Source organism: Dermacentor silvarum, chromosome 6 (assembly GCF_013339745.2).
Source record: "Dermacentor silvarum isolate Dsil-2018 chromosome 6, BIME_Dsil_1.4, whole genome shotgun sequence".
Classification (NCBI taxonomy): domain Eukaryota; kingdom Metazoa; phylum Arthropoda; class Arachnida; order Ixodida; family Ixodidae; genus Dermacentor; species Dermacentor silvarum.
In genome coordinates this window covers 185,848,823-185,874,177 of record NC_051159.1, presented here as the reverse complement: position 1 = coordinate 185,874,177, position 25,355 = coordinate 185,848,823, and the positions used below count along the sequence as shown (strand labels likewise).

The 25,355-nt window shown below is 47.5% G+C and overlaps 1 protein-coding gene across 1 annotated transcript in view; it reads right to left on the bottom strand.

Moving 5' to 3' along the window:
* Window positions 1-3,443: 3,443 nt before the first annotated feature.
* The window catches only part of LOC119456541 (uncharacterized), a 491,108-nt gene continuing 469,196 nt past the window's right edge, over window positions 3,444-25,355 (bottom strand). The window contains exon 8 of the mRNA XM_037718374.2: window positions 3,444-12,215. Within this exon, the coding sequence (XP_037574302.1) occupies window positions 12,130-12,215 (86 nt within the window). The 3' untranslated portion in view covers window positions 3,444-12,129. The remainder of the gene's footprint in view (window positions 12,216-25,355) is intronic.

Sequence of the window (25,355 nt, the reverse complement as noted above, 5' to 3'; positions counted from 1 at the left end):
CGCAAGCTCCATGCCAGATTCCACACAAGAAGTTCTATAAACATTTATAAGTTATTTACGACAGTAATTGTTATTATTTTTTTACACAAGTGCACTGCTCTTTTACAAAGCACACTGGTATTCTTCGGCGTTTCAACGGCGCCAAAGAACACATTTCGAATTAGAATAAAACTCACCTCGTGGGGTTTTGCGGTACACATTTCGCTCAAATGTTTTTTCAGACCAAGTATAAACGAAATAAACTTATGAGAAGACAACACGGTGCTCACTAAAATTGTGCTTTCATTAGTACTGAACAAAATCTTCAGAACCAACCAGTTTAAGCGAAGGTTTCATTGTGTTTGTGAAGAAAGATGTTCCTGCTTAAGCGATCATTTGCAAATAGAGACCCCACGACCCAGTTGGGCACATTTTCACTCTGAACCGCCTGGCTCAACATAAAACTGTAGCACTCGATCGTGTACATGTCACGCATGACGACGGAATGACCCCGACTACATGAAGGTGACTACTGTATGACGACCACGCAACGACGACATTAGAATGGTGGCAATAGAATCAGTAAGGCAAAATGAAGACAATGGAGCGACCATGACGTCATGATGACGAAGGAATGACAATGTTAAACAAATGAGTTGTGGTGCGAGGAAAAAAAGAAGGAAATCAAGGGGGAGACAGGATAGGGCGCCATCATTCCTGCGTCACGTGACGCCGATAACGTGACGCAGGAATGATGGTGCCCTATCCTGTCTCCCCTTGGTTTCCTTCTTCTTTTCCTCGCACCACAACTCATTTGTTTAGCTATGCACCAACTCGCCCAACGCACTACCTTGCTAAAGAATGACAATGTGGCGACGATGGCATGACGACACTTGAGCGACGATCACGTGACGCAAGCGAAAGTATGACGACGACAGTGTGCCGAAGGGAATGACGGCACGACTAAATGCTGGCGCTTTGTTCACCTGCCACAGCAGGCTATCTGGTGTTTTGCTGCACTCGGTCCGGTACCGGCCAATCGTCCAATGCTAGCAGAGATGACAATGACACAATCAAAATGGCCTGATGACGACTGCATGACCCACGTATTCGGCAAGAGCTATCGTCAAGACAGCAGCAGCGGGAAAATACAAGGAGGAGGAAAATAAATTTGCGCTTTAAAAAGCGGCTTTCGACACGTTACTACACACATATAACTCGAGCGTTTTATTATTGTCATTCAGTCACTCAAGTGTTAAGACAGCTCCGCCATGTTCATCGTAACAGTTTTTTCCGTGCAGGGAAAAAATGAAAGAGCTGTTACGACGTCGACGCAGGTTGCTGCATCTTCACGGCAGCGCCGCAACGGCATAGAGATGCCCCATCCCCAAGCTTTCAGCATTCACCAAGCAGCGTGCGGTGGATTCGTATGTGCTCTTCAGTACTTTGTATTGGCATTTCCTTATCTGGTGTTTGTCCGTTTTTGGCTGTCGCGTTTGCAGGGTTTCTCGTGTCCTTTCGCTGTGCTTGCGGCCGGTGAACAGAAGTGTCATCAACCTGCAGACACCTGAAGCACAAAAGCCGTGGGAGAGTGGGGAAGTGCACAGAAGTCGAGCGAGAGACCACCAATGCGCGCAACCGCATTGGTGCAAAACTTTATTACGTGCGGCGGCAAACGAAATCAGCGCACTGGCATTCAACTTACCGATCACGTTGCAAATTATTTTACAAATTCATGCGCCTGTTTTCGGAATCAATTCCGTTGCACGTGAAACGCATCTTGTTTTCGAACAACTAACTTACGATTCTGCTTGTTTAGCCACGTGCTCTTATATATTCTGTGATGTTTGTCGCGAATAAACTTCGAGTCGAGAGTCACCGCTTGTCTTATCGTGTCCTTCCCTGTCCTTGTTTCTTGTGGCGCCATTGTCCAAGAAGTTACCTATGTACAGTCATAATTTATTTGGCGAACCTAACGTCACCAAAATTTCGTTGCCCAATAATTTCATGAATTTAGTGCAGATAGGTTAAGAAGCCTCTATATAAATGCTTGTTCATCCCTAATTTTTTCCACATTTTTCATTTGGTCTTCATTATAATACGCACCTTACTGTGTCCATTCCAACAAATACGGACATGAGTCCATGCATATATTGTTACTAATTTGTTGCGATAGCAATTATGCGGGAACTCCAGGTGCATTTCCTCCCTCGCAGGTGTCACCGCTGTTCAGTCCCAAATAAAGTCCGGGGGCGAGGAGAAAGTGGCCCGCAGGCGGTACGTGTCTGGTCACGTGATGTGCAAAGGCAAGCATGCGAGGGCGAGTCGAAAGGGTTGGTGGCTTGATACGCGCCGTCTTCCCACGCGCCCAATGCCTGATGTCAGGTGATCGAGCTCACCCTGCCCCGCGGCCGGGCTAGAGGATCTCCCGCTAGAAGAGGTCTCCCTTTTTTTTTCTTCAGCCCCGCCATGGCGCGGCGGCAGAGCGCACCCTACGGGAGGGCAACTGCTGCGGGTTCGAGCAGGAGCATGCACGGCCAAGCCGAAATGGCGGGTTCACCAGAGCGCCTCGCGGTGCCTGAGTTTTAAAGGCGCTACGCAGACGAAATGTTGAAGCGAGCGGCGGCAGCAGCCAGCGCTTTGAGGGGCGCTCCTCACCGCGCCAGCGTTGTGACAGCGACTGCTCGCGGTCATCAAGTAAGATCAAATCGAGTTTGTGAGCGCCTTATCCCAGGCTTGTTTGGTTAGTAAGCGAGCGTTCGCTACAATTTATGCAGCTCAGAAACCTATTCGTGTAAACACTACTTCACGTAATTGTCTAATACTTTGCTTCGTCTCTTGAGGAAAACTGCGACTCTTATTTAGGTTTGATGCTCCGTATTACTGATTACGGTTATTTTAGGCATTCCTTAACTCGAAAAAATGCAGGCCTAAAGTAAATAGAATGACCTCGAGAACAATGAGCTACTTCGGTTGCGTCCACATGAAGGTGCGTGGCCAGGAGTGACTAACCACATGCCGTCATGTTTTGCCGTCTCCAACGCCGCGACTACGTAGAGGCTAGGTGGTCACCGCCCCGTTTCAAAGGGGGGATGCCAATAGATCAGCAGCAAGCGTGTACAGTGTCTCACCAAAACAGTGCATAGATCTGAAAGCCAAAGGTAGCATTAGTATGAAAAAGTCGAGAAAAAAAAAACAGTCTGAAGGCAACGACGCTATTTGAGATAGGAATCCGCGTGGCACCAAAATTGGTCTAAGCGATGCAAAATACAGCTTGCACTGTGCTGGACATTTTCATTCACAAAGCATAAAAAAGAGAGAAGTCATTTTCATCTTACAGTCGGCACCTAACGCCTAAACACGCTAATGCACAAATCAAGGACCAAGCTGTCCTCGCACAACCATTGTGCAGAGAACAGTATTCGAAGAAACAGACAAAGGCACAATGAGCGGCGACTCGTTTACTCTTTACAGCATATACACGATGTTGTGTAATTCTGTTATTAGTTTTCATTTCCAGCTATTTTCTTCTACGGACAAGAACATATGTACATAACGCCACAGTCGCCAAAGGCCCACATATAATAAAAATCACTGTAGTTTATGCTTTACATGGAAACACCATTCACTGAACATTGCCTTCTCAAAGCACAACTGTCAGTAAGTTGACAGCGTGTCCATTATTATACACTGGGGCGTGTTGCACAATAAACATTGTAACGGGATATGCAAGCAACTACCTCGTTCTTATAGTGGAAAAGTTTCAACAAGGCGTCCCATATCCTCTAGAGTACACAACTTTGAGCAACGTCAGAACTACATGCCTACATTTATTTTAAACATTGCCTCACAATTTCTTCAAATGACGAAACATGACAGTACGGTTGAGCATTTAAGAAAATCAGTACTCCGTAATGTGCATATAATGAAAGCAAATCATGGCGTCGATAGTCGGCACAGGCGTTCTTCAATTCACGGGACCACGTACGCACAAGGAAGAAAAACTTGAATTACGATGAACAACAAAAGCAAATTTTCAAAAAAAAAAACAATAAAAAAACAGTGAGTGAATGTGCAGCCCCAAGCTTTATCGGCCGTTTTGTCAGACAAGTCTCAACAGTCCAGCAGGTTTTTTTTTTTTTTTTTTTTTTTTTTTTTAGTATGTCAAATGTAATCAGCCGCTCAACCATCTGAGCTAACCAGGCTAGCCGCCTGGTTAGCTCAGATGGTAGAGCGGCTGTAATGTTCACAATCAGATATTTCAAGTACAATAGCGTAATTTCGAACCTACTCTTTCAGAAAGTTCCAATGGCTGCTTCAATTTATAGCTTCCAATGGCTGCTTCGATATTGTAGCCGTCTAGCCATTTTCAAATAAAAACTTTCTTTGTACTAGATTTTGTATTCTGCAAAGCTACGCAAGTAAAGATGAAAAATATATGGTGTCATTTTTATGTACAGCGGATGCCAACAAGTCGTAAAAAGAAAGCATGTAAACGTGTGCAGCAACAGCATATGCCAAGTCAGCATATCGAGCTCAACTGTTATATTTTGTTCACAGTGCCTGTTTAACTAGAAAAAGAAGTGCGTGTTATCCACTGTGCGTTCAGGCGCTTTAGTGCCTTAAGAAAAAAAAAAAAGAACAATGCGAACAATGCCACTCGACACGTCGTTAAAGGTCTGATATCAAGCAGTACTATTAGCCAGCTGCCTTTTTTTCTTTTTTTTAGTTCCAACACATTTTTTTTTTCAATATCGCGTGTGAAAGAACGCTTTTCCACCTTTTCAGGCGAATTTCAGGAACACCACAAACATGCCTGTATGAGAAATCGCAATATCCATGCAGGTAATTTTAAATATTTACTAATTAATTTTCTGATTGATTCACTTGAAAGCGCATGCTACATTTCTGTAACTAAAGTCGAGCAGTATTGAAAAATATCTGCTTAGGAGGAATCCTTAGACTATTACCGCTTTCAATATATTCTTCGCTAACTCTAATTTTCTGCTTCAATGATTCCGGCACAAATCGCTTTACGAGAAATGCCTGACATGGTGAAAAAGAAACACCAATAATAATCCTAGAAATCTGAGCGTAAGCTGCTCTGATTACGTAACTCGTCAATTAAGTGCCACAGATAAATGTGTTACTCCCTGATATTTCGCAAATGACCGTACTTCGCATCACGCTGAGGTTACGCCTCAGTGTGGTACCATGGACCATGCTGCCTAAGGCCTATCACTCGTCGTGGATGCCATAAAAATAGTATTCGCAAGCTTTGTGGCCATACTTTGCACCTTTATGATTGTGGAATACGAAGCTCGAAGAGTCACGTGCGTGCTGCCTCCAACAGCTTGATTTATTTGCAATTCTGGAAAGAAAGCCTTTGATATGTTGCGAAAAACATCACTCAGAATTTTTCTCAAGTAAAGCGAAGCGTAAGGCGGACCCTCCCGAACACTGCTTTCCATGGCTTAGCTGTTGTCTGGCCGAATAGCTTACACACAGTACAGCACTCGTATGACGAAGCGGCCTAATATGTAGCCCCTTCTATGCTACCCCTACGGATGTGCGAGTTGCCGGCTTTGTTCATCGGGGAATTGGGCATTGAAGCAACAAACAGTACCTGAATGTGTTCAGTCCAACACATACAAGCTTTCAGGCGGTTAATTTTATTAAAACGGATATTTCTAGTCCTGCCATCCCGGTATTCGTGCGTCTGCTGTTTCGGCTTCTGCACGAATAAGGTGGGCGGGTACTGTGCTATATAGTGAACTATACGCCGATCCCAGAGATGGCGTCATGGAAAGGAGGCTGATCCCGTGGATTAAGGGGGTCGCCTCGCTCATTGACACGCCACGCACGCGTACTCGCGACGCTGCAAATGTGCAAGAGTCTTTAAATTACCGCTTTATGAAACGTTACACCGATTACAAAATTTGCCTTGGATCTGCATTATTTTCCCCTGTGTTTTGTAATTAAGAAGCACGAAATATAATCTTCCCGACTCCTGTGGTAAAATACGACCCGGAAGTGGCTAAATTGTGCTACGAAATACAATGCATTTCCGTCTAACAATTCGCCAAAAGCGTCCGCCTTAGTTCGGAACGAACTGCAACGCAATGCATTTTTTTCTTCTGACAGATATTTTTGGGGATATTTCAAATGTGTCGGTAGTGTGAAAAGCAGACCCGATTCCCCTGATTATCATGAATTTCGCAATTGCAGCACGTGCTCTATAGTGAATAAATAAAAAACTCATTAGTGTATATTTGACATGATCTGCCTGGACATGACGATTTTTTATGCAGGTAACTTCCGCAGCTTCCCGAAATTCACCTAAAAAGGCGCAATAGCACTATAAAAAACAATATAAAAATATCTTCGAACTAAAAAAAAAATGAAAGCGCTCGGTTATCACACCTGATGCCATCTGCCGCGTATACAGTTTCAACAAGTGAGATCATGAATTGTTTTCTCACCACAGTACATGAACTGTGGTGAGATATACACAGCAACGTATGCAACATCATATATAGTTGCGATCATAACAATAAACCAAAATAGCAATGAATCATTTAAAAATGAGTTTCTCCTTCTCCGCTGCTTTCGATACTACATTCCAGAACATCGAGGAATTCATCTGTCTTCCACTGGTCTTAATATCTTTTTTTTTTTCTCTTTCAACTGACCCGAAGGCAGAAGACACCGTATACAGTCCCGATAAGCTCGCGTACTTGTTCTGGGCCGACAATTGTGAATTTTTCTCGATATCGATTCAATAGCCAATGAGAGAACTTTTCTGCAGAAGTACCATGGTTTCCCTCGGAAAAAAAAATTATAAATGAGAAAAACTGGGTATCCCAGTCGGTTGTCTTTCTTGAATTAGATTTTGCTGCGGACACCCATTCAGGTTGCACGCCATATACAAACATTCCAGCACGCTAATTCCGCACAGTGTAACTGTCTTCTCGTGTCTGTCGCTCACTGTCGTCTGAAAAGCACGCGAATGCCGGCTACATTGTAGCCTGTGTCACTAACAAAGCAAGTGGACCTGATAAATGGTGCAGGAGAGGACAAATGGTGACTGCTACCTATGAAATTTAAAACATATTTACTTTGATTTCTTAAAGTTGGAAGCTGTCTATTTCTCCAATTAAAAAAAGAAAGAAGATTGATAATTTTAGACGCTTTTTTTTTTTTGGGGGGGGGGGGGGGGGGGGGGAGCTGACACAGTCGACTGAAAAGAACAGAAGGAAAAATCGTCCCACAATTCTAAGAAACATAATTGTCTCTTGGTAAAGCTGTATGAATTCAGTTTAGCCAGACCTATCTGCCGGATGTTTCCAACGAAAGAGCGTTATTTTATTTAGGTTTTACAGCGAAAGAAAGGTGGCCCAGAAAAAAATTACATCATCGCAGCTTTACATAAAAAGGACTGCCGTTTCTCGGAGCAGTTCGCGCAGCCGCAGTGCCACTTTCACTACGTAGTCAATTTTATGTTGCAGGGTAGCAATGGTGAGACAAAGTTCGAACGTTCAATTGAGCTTGGGTTTTTGAACAATAGAAAAAGGCTAACCATAAGTAGATTTTCCTCTACCTCTCACTTAAAGCCAGACATTTCCATAACTGTCCGCTGAAGATCAGCTATAGTGAATGAAAGAGCTTCTACGAAAATTTATTTTCACATCGTGCTTTAGATATCGGTTACTTGAGGTTCTGTAGCCATTATTAGCGCCATCAGAAACGATCACGTCGAGGTGTCCAAGGCAATGAGAAAAGTTGACGGTCACTTTAGCGTACGCTAAAGATGATGAAGGCGATAGTCTGCGTGCTCACAAGACATTAATCAAATTACTTGACATTCTCATTAGCATGCGTTGTTACTTCCTATTGTTTTCCCCCGCCAAAGGTCGTGGGTTCGAGTGGCTTAATTAACTATTTTTGCTTTAATTGTGCCTTCATTCACTTTGCCTCAGTTAACACCAAAAGGCGTGGGTTGGAGTGCCTCAATTATAAGTTAAATAAATGGGCATTAATTACCACCAAAGGACCTGGGTTCGACAAGCACCATCAATTTTGGTGCCATTGAATTTTCCGGATGGTCAAATTTTCGACCCATGAGCCATCTATGGCTTTCGCCTTAATAAACGAAGTCATAGAATTTATACGCAGTCTTTCTTTACCAAAATAACAGCGTAAGTCCACTTCAGCTCGATGACGCTGCCGAGAACACTGTTTTAGCGGTACCTTTTTACCAATTAGAGGCAAGATTAACTCGCGAGATTCTTGCTCAGCTCCTAGGGCTCCTTTTGTGTTAGCTTGTGCAAGCTGAAATAAACGTTTATGGTGGAGCGCTTCATTCGTCACGAAGAGGCAAAGTGATCATTACCTTGGGTAGCTTTGGAAAGATGGCACACGTTTTTGCCACCCTCTCACTTCACGTACACTTTCTCACTCTGTGAGATGAAGGGCTAAATATGTGGCGCGTGATGGCACAAATGCTTTTACAGAGACGACAAAAAATACGCGTAACTCTGCCTGGAATTTCGCCTTTTCTTGCATTTTAGACAATACGAACATCGGAAGGAGTGTCGTTGGCGTTTTTGATCCATCAAAGGTCAAATTCTGTGTCTAACGAAAAGCAGTCTTGTCAAGCTTGCTGCATAGAGGGGCGAACCTTGTGCAGTACTTGAAAACAAAACATTACGCACAGCTGGGTGTGGCATAGACGTTCATATTCGCAAAGTGGCGCCAATCCAAATATTATTTTTCACCATTTGGTACCACGCATGAATTATGAACGCCCGTTTCTTTCTTCTTTCTTTTTTGTCATGCCCTCCGATTCTTGGCGCCTTTAAAAGAGGCGGCGAGCCCGTGGACCACAGATTCTAGGCAGAAGAAGATTCACCGGATTGCATCAGAGTCCCTACCACAAAGCGCCATGTTCCTCAAGAGCCCCGTGACACATGAACACACTTCGTCATGCTAGCTCCTAATACGAAAAAAAAATCAGAATTAGGACTTTTAATACTTTTGCAAGCAGTTGGGACTGGTGCCCTCTCGTTCAGCAGTCTAAGCGCAAACTAAGCGAAAATGGTATACGGGGTGATCATTAATTTTGTGGACATATTTAAAAATCGCCTTTGGCAGATAGCATAATTCTCATTCTTGGTCTGGATTATTCGAAGAGGCGGACATTACTAGCACGAGAAATCGAAACACATATTCAACGAATTTTAAAAAATCCTAATTATCTTCTTAATTATTAACTCGGCAAATATTGCAATTTACAAATTGCAGACAGTGTGCTTGCAAGACGTAGCCGCTGAAAATGAATTTCCAGGATCACATCAGTTTCCAGATATTGTTTTCCAAAGTGTGGGACAAAATACATGGGCGTTCCAGTTTTGTGCTTGCGTGCATAAAACAGCGTTTTGTTCAAAAAAGTAAGTGCAACAACAGTGTATTTTTACGGCGAGTTTGATGGCGCATATATAAGAACTGGTGTCATTATGAAAATTCCTTCCCATTGGATATGCCTTGCAAACTCACCGGCTACAATTCGTAAATTGCAATATGTGCCGTAAAGTAATTAATTATGAAGTCATGCAATTAGTTATTTGTTAATTAGTTGAATATATGTTTCGATTTCTTGTGCAAGTAATGTCCGCCTCTCTGAATAATCCAGCTCAAGGACTAGAATTGTGTATCAGTGACAGGCGATATTAAAGAAATCTGCAAAACTTAAAAACGATCACCGCGTATAGCGTGTTTATTATGAATATAGACACAGCCTAGTGGATTATCTTGCCGTTTAATGATTTGGCAACATTCGACGTGAGTGTCTCCAAACATATAGCAATGGTTCTGCGTAAAAGCCTTAGTCATCCTTGTATCTTCTCGTATATCCTTGCTCTCAATTTACCGCCGAAATTTGGATGACAAATTACTTGTAAGCAATATTGACGTCTATATACAAGAGGAAAATCTGTACATCAAAGCTGTGGAATCATAAATAAAAAAAGCACAAGGCTCATACGCTCTCCCCTCCAGATGGCATTGATTTCATGAATATTTTCTATCACGCCCACTCTTGAATTACACCTAGTAATTATTTCAATGCTCGCATTCTTGAGACCAGAGTACCCAAAAGCCTACATGACACATACATGACATGTTGGGACAATGCCCTACTCAAAGTGCTTTTTATTGTGAAATTCTCAGAACTTCGAAGCATCAGTGGAAAGCGCCACTAATAAAGCCGCCGGTTAATTTCATTTCTTCGGTTATTTTCATATATGTAGGAGCACTTCCGGAAACATCCTGCGCAATTTTTATGACGGCCAATTATGTTCTATTTTTTATTGTGTAACAAAAACCAGTGCAGCCACTCAAGCCATTTTCAGTGACGCTTTTGTTTTTGTTGGCAAATGGTGATTAATGTCTGAAGATTAGCGTTTAGCACAGGCGTATTTGCGTACGTTCAAATATCCACTATAGATGTGTTTGAAAAAAAAAAGGAGACTGACAAAACTACTGCGGTAACTAAGAAAGCTTCTCACTCAGAACCTGGCCACTTCGCACCTTGTCTAGTTGCGATTTACTTTAAGCCGACTTCTCCTCAGCTGGCAAGGTGCCTATCAAGGTCTTAATCAGGACAATTTCCAATGCTGTTAAAGAGGACTGGGTATTTCTTTCCCGCGACAACTTATAACGTACGCTTAAAGTAAAGCCGTGCGGGATGAAAAATACAGTCCCGGCCCGCACCCCCACGTTTGTATCTAAAGCGCCACAGAAGCAAATACATCGACTTGCGTTGGCCAGCTTGGCTGAAAATAACGTAAAAAAGAATATGCATCGCTTACGGTTGGTCTCGTCCCATAACATCATCAGTCTAGTGTGCACACAGTGCGCGCGCTACTTTCCCGTCAGGAACGCTGGGACACGCCTGCCCATCTTGACAGGAGAACACGGCGCGTGGAGCGTTAAATAAAAGAAATGCACGCGAGATTTATGACATTTGTTTCGTGGGATATAAAAATGTCTAAAGGGCGAAAAGAAAATGTTCGACTGGTCTCATTTTTCTCTTAAGTAAGGAACATTAAAACCACGAGAAACTGCGAGTTGAATGCGTTTTCCCTTAGGCTCTGTTTAGAGTTCCCTCGAACGCCGTGTCATATATCCCGTCGTACTATGTTGCCCGTAAGTTGGCCAGTGTCACAGGGAGAAAATGCAGACGGGATGATGAGGACAAGCGCCGACGTCTCTTTCAGGCACTCCAAGGAACTGCCTGGGATTCCACCGGTCAGAGCAAAGCTTTTCCCGGCAGTTTGACAGCCATTTCTTCGTGGAAGGGGATAATTGTCATCCATTCGGCACTAGCACGAACCTACAAAGGACACCTATACGAGTTTCTAAGCACGAGAAGCTTTGCGGTTGAAACAAAAATAGTTCTAGTCTTGCAATCGAACCCTTTCCGGCCCAGAGCCGGTGCCCGGACCAATTTTTTTTATCTACTGCGAAGCGTGCTTTCCGAGAGGGGTTTCCTTTGTAACTTGGTGCTACTGTCGGCTAGACCATTTTCTCTTTACATTGTGTTTGCAGGCACTGCACTTCTCCACGTAGTTTTCGAATCAGAATGGGCACCTAGCGCTGGTAAAGCGACTGCAATGGTGAACATTTTGTCCACCTGCACCAGTATCTTACTACCGCGTGCGCAGCCATGCGTAGGCTCAGAGATGATTACCATGCATGATGCAGATTATGAAAAACAACCATTGTTCTAAAGCGAGACATACGAAAAAATATGACAAAAAAAAACCATTATGAATATGCCATAGCAGCAATGTACTGCCAGCGTAAAGGGTAACTTTGCACCATTCGTACCAACACGCGTGTAGCAATATGAGCAGCTCTCAGAAACAAAGAAAACACAGCACAGCGTCTTGTGTCGCAATTCAGTATCTAGCGCCCGCTGCAAAATACACCCTCTCAGCCGGGCTCGACGAAGAGGAGCTCGTTGCTCCGGCCCGGAGCTTGTGGTTGCGTCCGGACCTCCTCTTCGTAGACTTCTCGGTCCTACCAGTCCGGATTATACGTTGGCCCGGTTGTGCTGAATGACGCTGCACATTCTAATTAGGAGTCGGACTACGTCGAAGCCGCCAGCAGCCTTGAGACAACCAGAAGCAACACGACCGCCCATCGGAGCTCCGTGGGCTGCCTGCTGCCGTTAGCTGCACAACAAGAGAGAGAAGGACGTTTTTCCCCGTGACGTAGTGTATAGCTGTGGGCGCAACGAAGGAGCCAGTACCGACTTCTATATTGCTCTGTACAACGGCGCGGCTTCATATCATTGCAGTAGCAAACAAGTTGTCCGCTTCTTTCTGTCTATTACAAGCACTTCCCTGTTCTCTAGATTTCTGTAATACATGGGAAATATATACGCGTATGCACGGGCAGTTCCATCACGATCCGTATACCTCCACAGCAAAGTTTTCATAGTTTAGGTAGCCAACACTCACTCAAGCGGTGCCATCACTGCGCATCAATCGTAAATGTATGCCAGCTTGTCCACGGCCTAGAAGGACGGGCCATCATTGTTACATGGGAGAAAAAAATGACGGTATTTCAGGTAACACAATCGCTGCAGTGTGTTACTTGGTCTAGACGAACAATGTGTATCGCAAGTGAAATGCGTCAAGGTACACTGGATTCAAGGCCATGCTGCAAAACCTCACAACATAGCTGCTGACCAGCAGGCACACTGCCCTCTTAATGGACATCTTCCGTCTATTCGCCTCCCACCCCGACCCCTTAACACACTCCGATCCCGCTAAAATTTTCTCCGGCAGGGCACATGCGCTCTTATCCCACCGTGTGTCTGCTCCCTCCCCCTTCACCTTACTAGGGCGGAGGAAGTTGTGCTTAGGACGCTTCGGGCCGGGATGGCCCTTACACCGGCTGTGATCTCAACGTAGAACTGGCCGCATTTACCACTGGGTGCTACGTGTCCATACTGCTCCTTTTCAGTGATGGAGGCAGATACGTACCACCAAATATGGACATGTCCAGGCTTACAATTGGAACGCTTGCGTCTACTACTGCAAGCCGGCCTCCACTACAGTGTCACAATCATGCAGCAATGACCGCTGGGGACATGATAACAGATTCCACAAAACACTGCTTCAATTCATACACAACACAGGCCTCACAGCACACACGTAATACACATATACACATCAAGAATTATGTCTTAAGGGCAAGTCTTCATAAAAAAAAGCTGATGTTAAGGTTTAGCTCGAAATACCAAGAATTATTGAAATCAACCCAATAAAGAGGTTCAGAGGAAGGCGGAAAGTAGAAGGATCAATAGAGCGTGAAAAAGGACTCTCATCGCAGGCAATTTTTCTACAAGGCGATTGTCTTCGTCAAGACAGCAACTGCTTTCCATGGCAGCAATTATACAGTTCACTGTTCGGCAACCCCAGCCGGGTAGCAGAAAAAGCGGGCTTGTAAAGAGTGACGTAAGTAGAAGTGCTCGAAAAAAAAATGGAGGACGCTTAAGCTTCGTTTTTAAGAGTGGAACGCGATAGCATTCAAAGATCCCTGACTGCTTCTCACGCTTCCCAACAACTGCAGCTTAAGCAACCGTAAAGCCTGTTTAACATGCAGGCGATTGAGCGAATGGAGCGAACGGCGGCGTGGTGCTGCGAAGCTTTTCGCGAGGTTTCGTTTCACATGCATTGCCGCCGCGCGTTTTCCGCCGCTGTTAATATGAATATTGCTGGCAAAAAAGTACGGACTTACAGCCAGTTTCGGTAGGGTGCGACTACCAACAAACGCCATACGTAATCATTGTTTTGTCCCTGCTCTCAAATTTTTACTTCATAGATACATATCCCACGTTTTAAGTATTAAAATCATGCTTACTTTTAGGGGCGAAGCTCCTTAGGGTCGAGCCTTGTCCCTCGTCGTGCCGTCGTAGCCACGCTAGTACTCGCAGCTCCCGCTAGAGGTGCAACTGTGCTCTCTTTTCTTTCTCTCTCGTTCCCGACGCGCACTATCTCTCTCTCTCTCTCTCGTCCGTAACTAGGGGCGCTGCGGTGCACAAGGGCGTTCGTTTCTATTTCTCTTTCTCTCTCGTTCCCGACGCGTTCTCTCTCTCTCGTCCGTAGCTAGGGGCGTTGCGGTGCACAAGGGCGTTCGTTCGCGACGCGCGCTCTCTCTCTGTCACATCCGTAGCTAGGGGCGCTGCGGTGCGCAAGGGCATTCATTCCCGAGGCGCTCTCTCTTTCTCTCTCGTCCGTAGCTCTGGTTTACCCGAATGCGTTCGTTTTATTGCGATAGCAATTATATGGACACTCCAAAGCGGATTTCTGCCGTCGCCGTCGCCGTGAGGTTCCGTATGACGTCAACGGCGATGAAATCGTCGCCGCGCTCCGGACGCTGTATGTGCCAGTGAAAGGGCGCGAGGGAGGTGCGCTTTCACGGGGAGCGATCGCACGTTGTAGAGCAAACGCGCGTTCTGCGCCGTGCTCCCTGAAGGGCTGCAGAATTAAGCGTCTCTTTCCTCCTTTACAATCACCATATATAGAGAGCAAACGTGACTTCTTCTGTCGCGCGAGAGGCCGTGGATGGACGGGAGGGAGGGAGGGAAGGCGACGTTTAGCTGCGGCACCAAATGCGTGTTTATATAAAATCGAAAACCTCCGATCCGCCCCCAGAGGCACCGGCAACAGTCACCAACGCCGCGCGCATTCGGTGCGAACGCGGCCAAAACGCCGACGGCGTCGACAACAGTTCTGCGCGTTGCTGGTGCTGCTGCATGTCCAAGTTTATACAGCTCATAAAACTACTATCCTTACTCCGTATAGCTCTCTACTAATTTGCCATCGCAATTGGTGCTTCGCCCTTCGGGTGAAACTGCGACAATTTTTCAGCACCACCGAGGTTTGCCGATCGAGAAAGGGAACGAAGGCGGATCGGTATGCGGAACATGCGCGAAAACCCAGACTACAGAAAAGCCGAGCATCACGACGCCGAGCTCGTAAGTTCATGGGAATAGCGTACGGCCGTTTCGAGCACCAAAAACCTAGCAAAACCTAGCAATAACTTAGTAAAACTACAAGAACTACATGATCGTCGCTCCGCTGGTCTCCGCTGATCTTTTTCAAATACTTATACTTCCTTTGAATTCAGTCTGTGAATATAGTCCACGATAGTAGTTGTACGTGTGTAAAAAAAAAAGTTGTCGCAGTTTCACCTGAAAGGCGAAGCATCAATTGCGATAGCAAATTTGCAGAGAGCTATACGGAGTAATGATATTAGCTTTATCAGCTGTATAAACTTGGACATGCAGCAGCACCGGCAACACGCAGAACTGTTGTCGACGCCATCGGCGTTTTGCCCGCGTTCGCTCAAAATGCGTGCGGCGTTGGTGACTGTTGCGGGAGCCTCTGATATAAATAGGCACTTGGTGCCGCAGCTAAACGTCGCCTCCCTTCCCCTCCCCCCCTCCCCCACGGCCTCTCGCGTGTCGGAAGAAGGCGCGTTTGCTCTACATATATGGTGATTGTAAAGGAGGAAAGAGACGCCTACTTCTGCAGCCCTTAAGCGAGCACGGCGCAGAACGCGCGTTTGTTCTTCGCCGTGCGTTCACTCCCCGTGAAAGCGCGCGTCCCTCGCACCCTTTCACTCGCACATACAGCGTTCGGCGCCCGGCGACGACCGTGCTCCCTCAAGGGCTGCAGAAGATAGCGCCAACCTTTCCCTTTCCCTCAAGAACCACTTACCACCGGCGGCGACGATTTCATCTCCACTGACGTCATACGGAACCTCACGGCAACGGCGACGGCGACGGCGACGACGACGGCAGAAATCTGCTTTTGAGTGTCCATATAATTGCTATCGCAATAAAAAGCCGAAAGCTGGCACTAGGCCGCACAAAGCTCAAGACGCAGCGAAGCTGGCCGATTGATATCGAGCGAATAGCATCCAACGCGTTCGGCGTCGGCAAGCAACAACGTTCTTGGCACTGTGCAAACCTTGGGTTAGCCTGCCTGCATTTGTGGCATGCCAGGAACTCTGCTGCTTGCCGACGCCGAACGCGTTGGTGCCATTTCACGTCACTGGCGTTGGACGCGTTGGCGCCTACGAGCAACAGCGTTCCTGGCATGCCACAAACGCAGGCAGTCTAGCCAAGGCTGGCACAGTGCCAAGAACGCTGTTGCTTGCTGACGCCGAACGCGTTGGAGGCTAGCCGTTCGATATCAATCGGCCAGCTTCGCTGTTTCTTGAGCTTTGCGCGGCCTAGTGCAAGCTTTCGCGTTTTATTGCGATAGCAATTATATGGACACTCAAAAGCAGATTTCTGCCGTCGGCGTCGCCGTCGCCGTGAGGTTCCGTATGACGTCAATGGAGATGAAATCGTCGCCGCGCGCCGAACGCTGTATGTGCGAGTGAAAGGGTGCGGGGGGCGCGCGCTTTCACGGGGAGTGAACGCACGGCGGAGAACAAACGCGCGTTCTGCGCCGTGCTCGCTTAACGGCTGCAGAAGTAGGCGTCTCTTTCCTCCTTTACAATCACCATATATGTAGAGCAAACGCGCCTTCATCCGACGCGCGAGAGGCCTTGGGGGAGGGGGAGGGAAGGAAGGCGACGTTTAGCTGCGGCACCAAGTGCCTATTTATATCAGAGGCTCCGGCAACAGTCACCAACGCCGCACGCATTTTGATGCGAACGCGGGCAAAACGCCGACGGCGTCGACAACAGTTCTGCGTGTTGCCGGTGCTGCTGCATGTCCAAGTTTATACAGCCTATAAAGCTAATATCATTACTCCGTATAGCTCTCTACAAATTTGCTATCGCAATTGATGCTTCGCCTTTCAGGTGAAACTGCGACAACTTTTTATTGCGATAGCAATTATATGGACACTTCAACCGGATTTCTGCCGTCGGCGTCGCCGTCGCCGTCGCCGTGAGGTTCCCTATAGATAAAATCTTCGCCGCGCGCCGTATGCCCGAGCGGAAGCGTGCGGGGACGCGCGCTATCACGGAGAGCGAACGCACTCAATCTCTCACGCGCAAGCAAGGAAGCGGGAAGCCAGCGCCGGAGGGAGCGAGGGGGGGGGGGGGGGCGCACTTCTACTCTGCCAACAACCGCGCTCGTCGGTCGCTCGCACCGTCGCTTATCTCCACACGGCTCTGACCTTTATGCGCCGTGCATTCGCCGCTCAGTTTCCGTTGAAGCGATAGACCGCACGTACCTTCGCCAGTTGCTGCGGCGTATGCGCTTGCTGCCAGCGTTTTGACAGTCGTTGTCTGCAGTCATTCAGTGTGATCTATTCATGTTTGTTTGTGCGCGCTCACACCACGCTTGTTCAATTAGTTAGTAATAGTCGGACCACATTTTCCAACGCACGCTACACATGCAATGCTGCCCGGGTCGGCAGTGCAGCGCTACAGGTGTGTCCCTTCGCACGCGCTGCCCACGGGAAGCGCTTCTCATCAACACCACCGTTTCACACGCGCCTTCTCATGGTCATCGAGTCTCTCTTCATGTCGGCCTACTTACGCCGCAGCGCACCTGCTTACTTAATCAGCTCATGTTTACTACAATTCATATTGCTACCAAAGCCGCTCACCTTACTTCGTATGACATGCTGTGTTGCTATCGCATTCATTGCTTCGCCCTTAAGGCGAAACTGTGACATTTTTTTTTCCTCCTGGCTCAGCGCGCCACGGAGAGGAGAGAGGCGGTGGTCGGGAAGGGAGGGAGCTGACGAGGAAGAGACCACGTGCGCATGCGCCCCGGTGGCCTCCTCCGCCCTCCTGGTTCCCATGGCTACGGCGCGGCAGTTTCTTGATACGAACTACAAATTACGGTCGGCTTAAACAGCTTCGCTGTTAACAAACTTTTTTTCATTTTATTTACTACAGATCGATGGGGAATAAGATCACTGTTTGCGCCACCGAGCACCAAAACTAGATGCAGCACAGTGAAACGCCTGTCAAAGCTTCATGCAGCTGCGGTAGCGTCTCCGACGCGACAAGCATCCGGCCAGCGCGCGAGGCCGCTAATTCAGGTGAAGTAGGGAGCCTACATGCAACTAAAACGGCGTTGCATGTAGGCTCCCTAAGGTGAAGGCGATGGTAGCGCCACCAACGTTTCAATAAAAGAAGCCCGCGTTGGACCCGTCCGCGTAGGACCCACTCCCCCTATCTAGTACAGGCGGGAGACGCTGTGTCGACGACGCGGCGCGGATGAGCATATCTCGAGGGGCATTCGGCCTTCCTATTGGCTAATAATTCGTGTAGCTTCCACAGTGCTGCAACCAGCTTGTCATATTGAGTATAATGCGTGCCAGATTGCACACATCACGTGGTCACAGAGACACGCTCGTGCCACTGCTCGCGCGTTCGTCGTCTTCTACTTCCACAGATGGCTCCGATGCCAGTGTTCTACCCCTCCCTCTGTGAAAGTGCTGACGGCACTGGCCCACTACCAGTAGGCGCGGCGATTTCGGCGAGTTCTGTCGTGCGCTCCGATGTAATCAGGCTTTCACCTTCACGTTTTGCAGACGTGTAAATCTTGCTTTTTTACTTTTGCCGGTATCAAGCATTATTGGTATTATTGGCCTTCGTAAGGATAGAAGAACTGGTGGGGCTTATAGAGTGCTGACTAACGGCCACGCCCTCTGCTACAGAGGTATTTCAGATAAGAGAGAATACGGGATAGGATTTCTAAACCATAAGGACATAGCGGGCAACATTGATGAATTGTACAGCATTAATGACAGGGTAGCAGTCGTCGTAATAAAGTTGAATAGGAGGTATAGAATAAAGGTAGTACAAGCCCACGCCCCAACCCTCAGTCACGATGGTGAAGAAATAGAATAGTTTTATAAAGATGTTGAATTAGCGATGAGAAAGGTGCAAACTCAGTATACTGTAGTCATGGGAGACTTCAATGGAAAGTAGGGGAAAAGCAGGCTGCTGAACAAGCAGTTGGCAACTACGGCATCGATTCTAGGAACACTAGAGGAGAGATGGTGGTAGAATTTGCGGAAAAGAATAGGCTCCGAATAATGAATACCTTCTTCAGGAAGCGTCGCAACAGGATGTGCACTGGAAAAGCCCTAATGGAGAAACAAGAAATGCAACAGATTTCATACTCTCTGCCGATTCCAGCATAGTGCAGGATGTAGAAGTGTTAGGTATGGTAAAGTGCAGTGACCATAGGTTAGCGAGGTCTAGGATTTCTTTATATTTGACGAGAGAAAGAGTAAAAATTGGTCAAGAAGATACAGGCCAAACTAGATGCAGAAAGTGTAAAAGCCGACCAAATCAGGCTGGTATGGTATAGTATGACAAAATTTTATTAAGGTCCCTCCGAACGCGCGTCAACACGTAGCGGGCCGCTCCCACGTCAGTACAGAAAGGCCGAGCCTCTCTGCTGCGTCGCGGGCCCGATGGACAGCCCATAGCTGTGCTTCAAGATCGGGGCTGCTTAGGGCAGCCTCCCATTTGGACGACGTGACATCATCCCGGTCGCGTACCGCGGGGCACCGCCAGAGCATATGTTCCAAGAAAGCTAGGTCTGAGCTTAGCTCGCAAACATTGGTCGATTGTATCTCTGGATAGATTCTGTGTAACAGTGCGGGGTTTGGGTATGCCCCGACCTGGAGTAATCTGAATGTTAACGCCTGTGGTCTGCCTAGTTTCCTATGTGGCGGAGGATATCGTCTCCGTCCCATGTAAAAATGTTTGGTAAGTTCGTTGTGCATAACTTACATACATCAGGCTGGTTCTCGCAAACAAATATGCAGCTTTAGAAGAGAAATATGAAGATAACACAGAGGTAATGAATGAAACGGTAAGCAGGCTGATCTGAGAAGGAGCAATTGAAGTGGGAGGTAAGGCACCAAGGCAACCAGTAGGTAAGCTCTCCCAAACAACAGCAGACCTAATAAAGGAATTTCGATGCATAGTAAAAGCAGCGGAAGAATTTTATACTGATCTGTACAGTTCCCAGAGCAACCAAGCTACTTTCATTCGAAGTAGTGATGAACAGGACACAGATGCTCCTTCTATAAATTGCGATGAAGTTAGAAGGACCTTGCAAGACATGACCAAGGGAAAAGTGGCTGGAGAAGATGGAATAACAGTCGACGTAATAAAAGACAGAGGAGATATCATGCTTGAGAAACTTGCGGCCCTTTATACACAATGACTCACTACTTCAAGTGTGCCAGAGAGCTGGAAGAATGCCAACATTATACTAATCCATAAACACGGAGACGTTAGATAATTGAAAAACTATAGGCCCATAAGTTTGCTTTCAGTATTGTATGAAATATTCACCAAGATAATTTCCAATAAAATCAGGGCAACACTTTACTTCATTCGACCAAGAGAACAGGCTGCCATCAGGAAGGGATAATCTACGATGGACCACATTCATGCCATCAATCCGGTAATCGAGAAGTCTGCGGAGTACAATAAACCCCTCTATATGGCTTTCATAGATTATGAAAAGGCATTTGATTCAGTAGAGATACCAGCAGTCATAGAGGCATTGCGTAATCAAGGAGCACAAGATGCATGCGTGAATATCTTTAAAAGATCTACAAAGATTCGACAGCTACACTAGTGTCATAATATATTACACGCGGGAGTGGCAAACACAAACATATGAAGACAGTGTGCCGTGCGGTGGCGAAGAGGACGACGACTCTTGGCCAACACCCATGAGTGGGTATGTACTTTAAGGTCGTCATCATCATCATCGACACCGATTGGTGAACGTCGACAGTGGCGCCTCAAAAAGCGTGGCTCGAGAGAGCGTGGCCCCTGGCGTGAGCAGTGCGCGAGGTTCGGCGTTCGACGGCACAGGGCTTCCTCGCTGGGCGTCCGGCCCATAGGAGCTATCGCCACCCGCGTCACTACGTCTGCACCCCAATCAAAGCTAGCACCAGCTGAGAGGCCACCTCGTCAAGGTCTTCCGCCGGGCAACTGGTCCAGGAGGGCTGGCGGTCCTGAGCCTGGCTGTTCGAGCGTTCGGGTGAGCGGTCACAGGGTTACCTCGTCCAGTTCTTCCGCTGGGCAACTGGTCCAGGAGGGCTGGCGGTCCTGAGCCTGGCTGATCGAGCGTTCGGGTGAGCGGCCACGGGGCTACCTCGCCAGCTGTGGACGTGACCTGGTGGGCTGCCGCAGTGTTCTCCGAAACACAAACCCCGCCATCGAGTAACCGGGCACGCGGAGGCTCCGGTACATCGACTGTGGCGCAGGGCCACCCGAGCTCCACGAGGCGATCTGACCCTGTAGTTAGACCCTGCTGTCCAACCAGCTGTCCGACACTGCTGCCCGAGACCGGTTCCCCGACGTCTCCGACATGGCGGCAACTACTTCTACATGAACTGTAGGCCGACTACCTTTTGACTAATCTATATTAGCTGTATATCTTCTAGAACATATTTTGGGGAACTGTTGTATGTGTGCTGTTTTAATGTATTACGTGTGTCCAATATACGTCTGATGTGTGTTTGTGCTTCCGCGTGCTGCTTCTATCTCTTTCTGGAGTGATCCTGCACCCAATAACATCACAACTAGGTTCTCCACAAGAAAAGTAGAAAATTACCTATCAAGAAAGGGGTCAGGCAAGGAGATATAGATAGTCTCTCCCATGCTATTCACTGCATGCTTAGAAGAAGAATTCAACCTCTTAGACTGGGAAGGTTTAGGAGTGAGGATCAACGGCGAATATCTCAGCAACCTTCTGTTTGCAGATGACATTGTCCTGTACAGCAACAATAGGGATGAATTACAACAAATGACTGAGGACATTAACCGAGAAAGTGCAAGAGTGGGGTTGAAGATTAATATGCAGAAGACAAAGGTAATGTTGAATTGCCTAGAAAGGGAACAACAATTCAGGATCGCCAGTCAGCCTCTAGAGTCTGCAAAGGAGTACGTTCATCTAGGTCAATTAATCACAGAGGACCCTGATCATGAGAACAAAATTTATAGATGAATGAAATTGGCTTAGAGTGCATACGGCAGGCATTGCCAAATCCTCACTGGGAGCTTACCACTGTCGTTGAGAATAAAAGTGTTCAATCAATACATTCTACCGGTGCTAACATATGGGGCAGAAACTTGGAGGTTAACAACGAAGCTCGAGAACAAGTTAAGGACCGCACAAAGAGCGATGGGACGAAAAAAAATTACTGCATCTCCTGCTAAAGGGAACCATGTGTGGATGCGAAGCAGCGGGGAGATGGTTTCGCGGCAGCGGCCCGAGCGCTCATTGCGGCGCTGCACAGGAGAGAGAATGAGGCGCGCGCGCTCCGTCATTTTCATACCACGGAACTACCGTGGCGCCCCCAGCGGAGTATGCAGATGTCGCGCCACCTGTCGTGCGCGCCGCTCCGGATTCCTAGAGGAGAGAAAGGGGGAAGCGTAGGAGAGGAGGGAGAGGGGGAGGGGACGCGCATGCGCTGTGGGGGTGTGGCACGCGGGCGCCGCTCCGTAGAGGATTCCTAGAGGAGAGAAGGGGGGGCGTAGGAGAGGAGAGAGAGGGGGAGGGGACGCACATGCGTTCTGGGTGTGTGGGACGCGGGACGGACGCACAGAGCCGCCGGCAAGAAATGCTTCGCATTTAAAATGTTAGGCCTAACGTAAAGAGACGGGAGGAGAGCGGTGTGGATCAAAGAACAAACAAGGATAATCGATATTCTAGTTGACTTTAAGCGGGGAAAATGGAGCTGGGCAGGCCATGTAATGCGTAGGATGGATAGCCAGTGGACCACTAGAGTTACAGAATGGATACCAAGAGAAGGGAAGCGCAGTAGAGGACGGCAGAAAACTAGGTGGAGTGATGAAGTTAGGATATTTGCAGGCGCAAGTTGGAATCAGCTAGCGCAAGACAGGGGTGATTGGAGGTTGCAGGGAGAGGCCTTCGTCCTGCAGTGGACCAAAAAAATGGATTGATGATGATAATGATGATGATGAACACTTGCTTAATTTTTACACCCGGTGGCACGCCATGTCGTAGATGCACAGATAGCGGTGCAAGTTAGAAGGTTTCAGGAAGAAAAAATGTCACAGTTTCGCCCTAAGGGCGAAGCAATGAATGCGATAGCAACACAGCAATGTCATACGAAGTAAGGTGAGCGGCCTTGGTAGCAACATGAATTGTAGTAAACATGAGCTGATTAGGTAAGCAGGTGTGCTGCGACGTAAGTAGACCGACATGAAGAGAGACTCGATGACCACGAGAAGGCGCGTGTGAAACGGTGGTGTTGATGAGAAGCGCTTACCGTGGGCAGCGCGTGCGAAGGGACACACCTGTAGTGCTGCACTGCCGATCTGGGCAGCATTGCATGTGTAGCGTGCGTTGGAAAATGTGGCCCGACTATTACTAACTGAATGAACAAGCGTGGTGTGAGCGCGCACAAACAAACATGAATAGATCACACTGAATGACTGCAGCCAACGACTGTCAAAACGCTGGCAGCGAGCGCTAGGTACGTGCGGTCTATCGCTGCAACGGAAACTGAGCGGCGAATGCACGGCGCATAAAGGTCAGAGCCGTGTGGAGATAAGAGACGGTGCGGTCGAACGAACGACGAGCGCGGTTGTTGGCAGCGGAGAAGTGCGCCCCCCCGCTCCCTCCGGCGCTGGCTTCCCGCTTCCTTGCTTGCGCGTGGGAGAGATTAGAGACTGTGCGGACGAGCGAGGTTGTCGGCAGAGAAGTGCCCCCCCCTGCTCCCTCCGGCGCTGGTTTTCGGCTTCCTTGCGTGCGCGTGGGAGATTGAGTGCGTTCGCTCTCCGTGATAGCGCGCGTCCCCGCACGCTTCCGCTGGGGCATACGGCGCGCGGCGAAGATTTTATCTATACGGAACCTCACGACGACGGCGACGACGACGGCGACGGCGACGCCAACGGCAGAAATCCGGTTGAAGTGTCCATATAATTGCTATCGCAATAAAAATTAACGGTAGGTATACAAAAATGCTAGAAAAATATATATTGTGTACCTGATTAAATCAAGCTGGCTAGGTGACTATTTCTCCTCGGCGTTTCAACAATATTAATAATAATCATTAGCTGGATAGGTGACTGTTTGTCACCGCTTTGTTTCAAAGGGGATAATAATAAATCATCATTATCATCTTCATTAGCATCGTAGTGTGCCTCTTGTCATGCGATGTTAGATATGCGCCGCGTAGCGTTGTTACGTGCTTACATTATATTGCAGTTGCATACTAATACACCAGGTGGCATGCCATGTAGCAGTTCCATAGGTAAGCTGTACGAGGTAGAGAGGGAAGAAGAAGGTTTGTGGAAGGAAAAGAAGATTGAGGAGATACATACAACAATGCAAGAATTAAAAACATGTATGGTATACGTGATGAAACAAAGCAAGCTAGGTGACTGTCACCGTCCCGTTGGAAAGGAATGCCATTAAATCATCATTATCATTAAGCATCGTATCATGCCTTCTAACGCGATAGCGTTAAGGGCCCCGTGTAGCAGAAAATCCGGCGTTGGCAACCGGCGTGCGACGTCGGCGGGTGGCGGAGAAAATCATCCCCAACCACACAGGCCCTCCGAATATATATTTAGGTATGCCACACCATTCTATCATTAACGTTGCTCATACCTTGTCTTGCATTCTTGGCAAGGCTATTCCTCGGAATTTTGAGCATGACAATCCACAAACAAATGTCATGAAATAAAACACCCACAGCGCATGCCTTTTATGTTAAATCTTCTCAGACTGAAATATTAAAATTACGAAACAAGAACGGAAACCTGAAAATTATGCTATTTTTCTGGCGCGGCTGTGCAATATCTCCGGGATCGCCGCACGCAAGAGGCCGTGCTTCTACCAGAAAGCTCGCCTTCGTGCATAGCGTTAGCCGCCCGTGTTTCCCGGTAACCATTACGGTTGCTTAAGCTGCAGTTGTCAGGAGACGTGAGGAGGAGTCAGGGATCTTTGAATGCTATCGCGTTCCGCTCTTAAAAGCGAAGCCTAAGGGCTCTATTCTGGACACACATGGCGGCTGCACGGCCGCCATTATCCGCCATCTTGGCTGTCTCATTGGCTGTCCGGAGGTCACGTGTTTTGAAATTTGTGCCGGGAAACGGAAGTTTTGCTAAATGCAATTTTGCGTTTTCGTCAGAATGATGAAACGTGACGTGGAGCTGCAAACTTTATTGACTAATACTTTTTTGTGGTCCTTGGCACCTCTATTGCGACTTTAGCGCTTAAAAAGAAAGTGGACGGTAGCGTGCAGAAGCTCGTGCAATGCATCTGCAATTTCGCGAATATGTGGTGGTGTCCCAAGATAGCCGGCATGTCAGCTTGC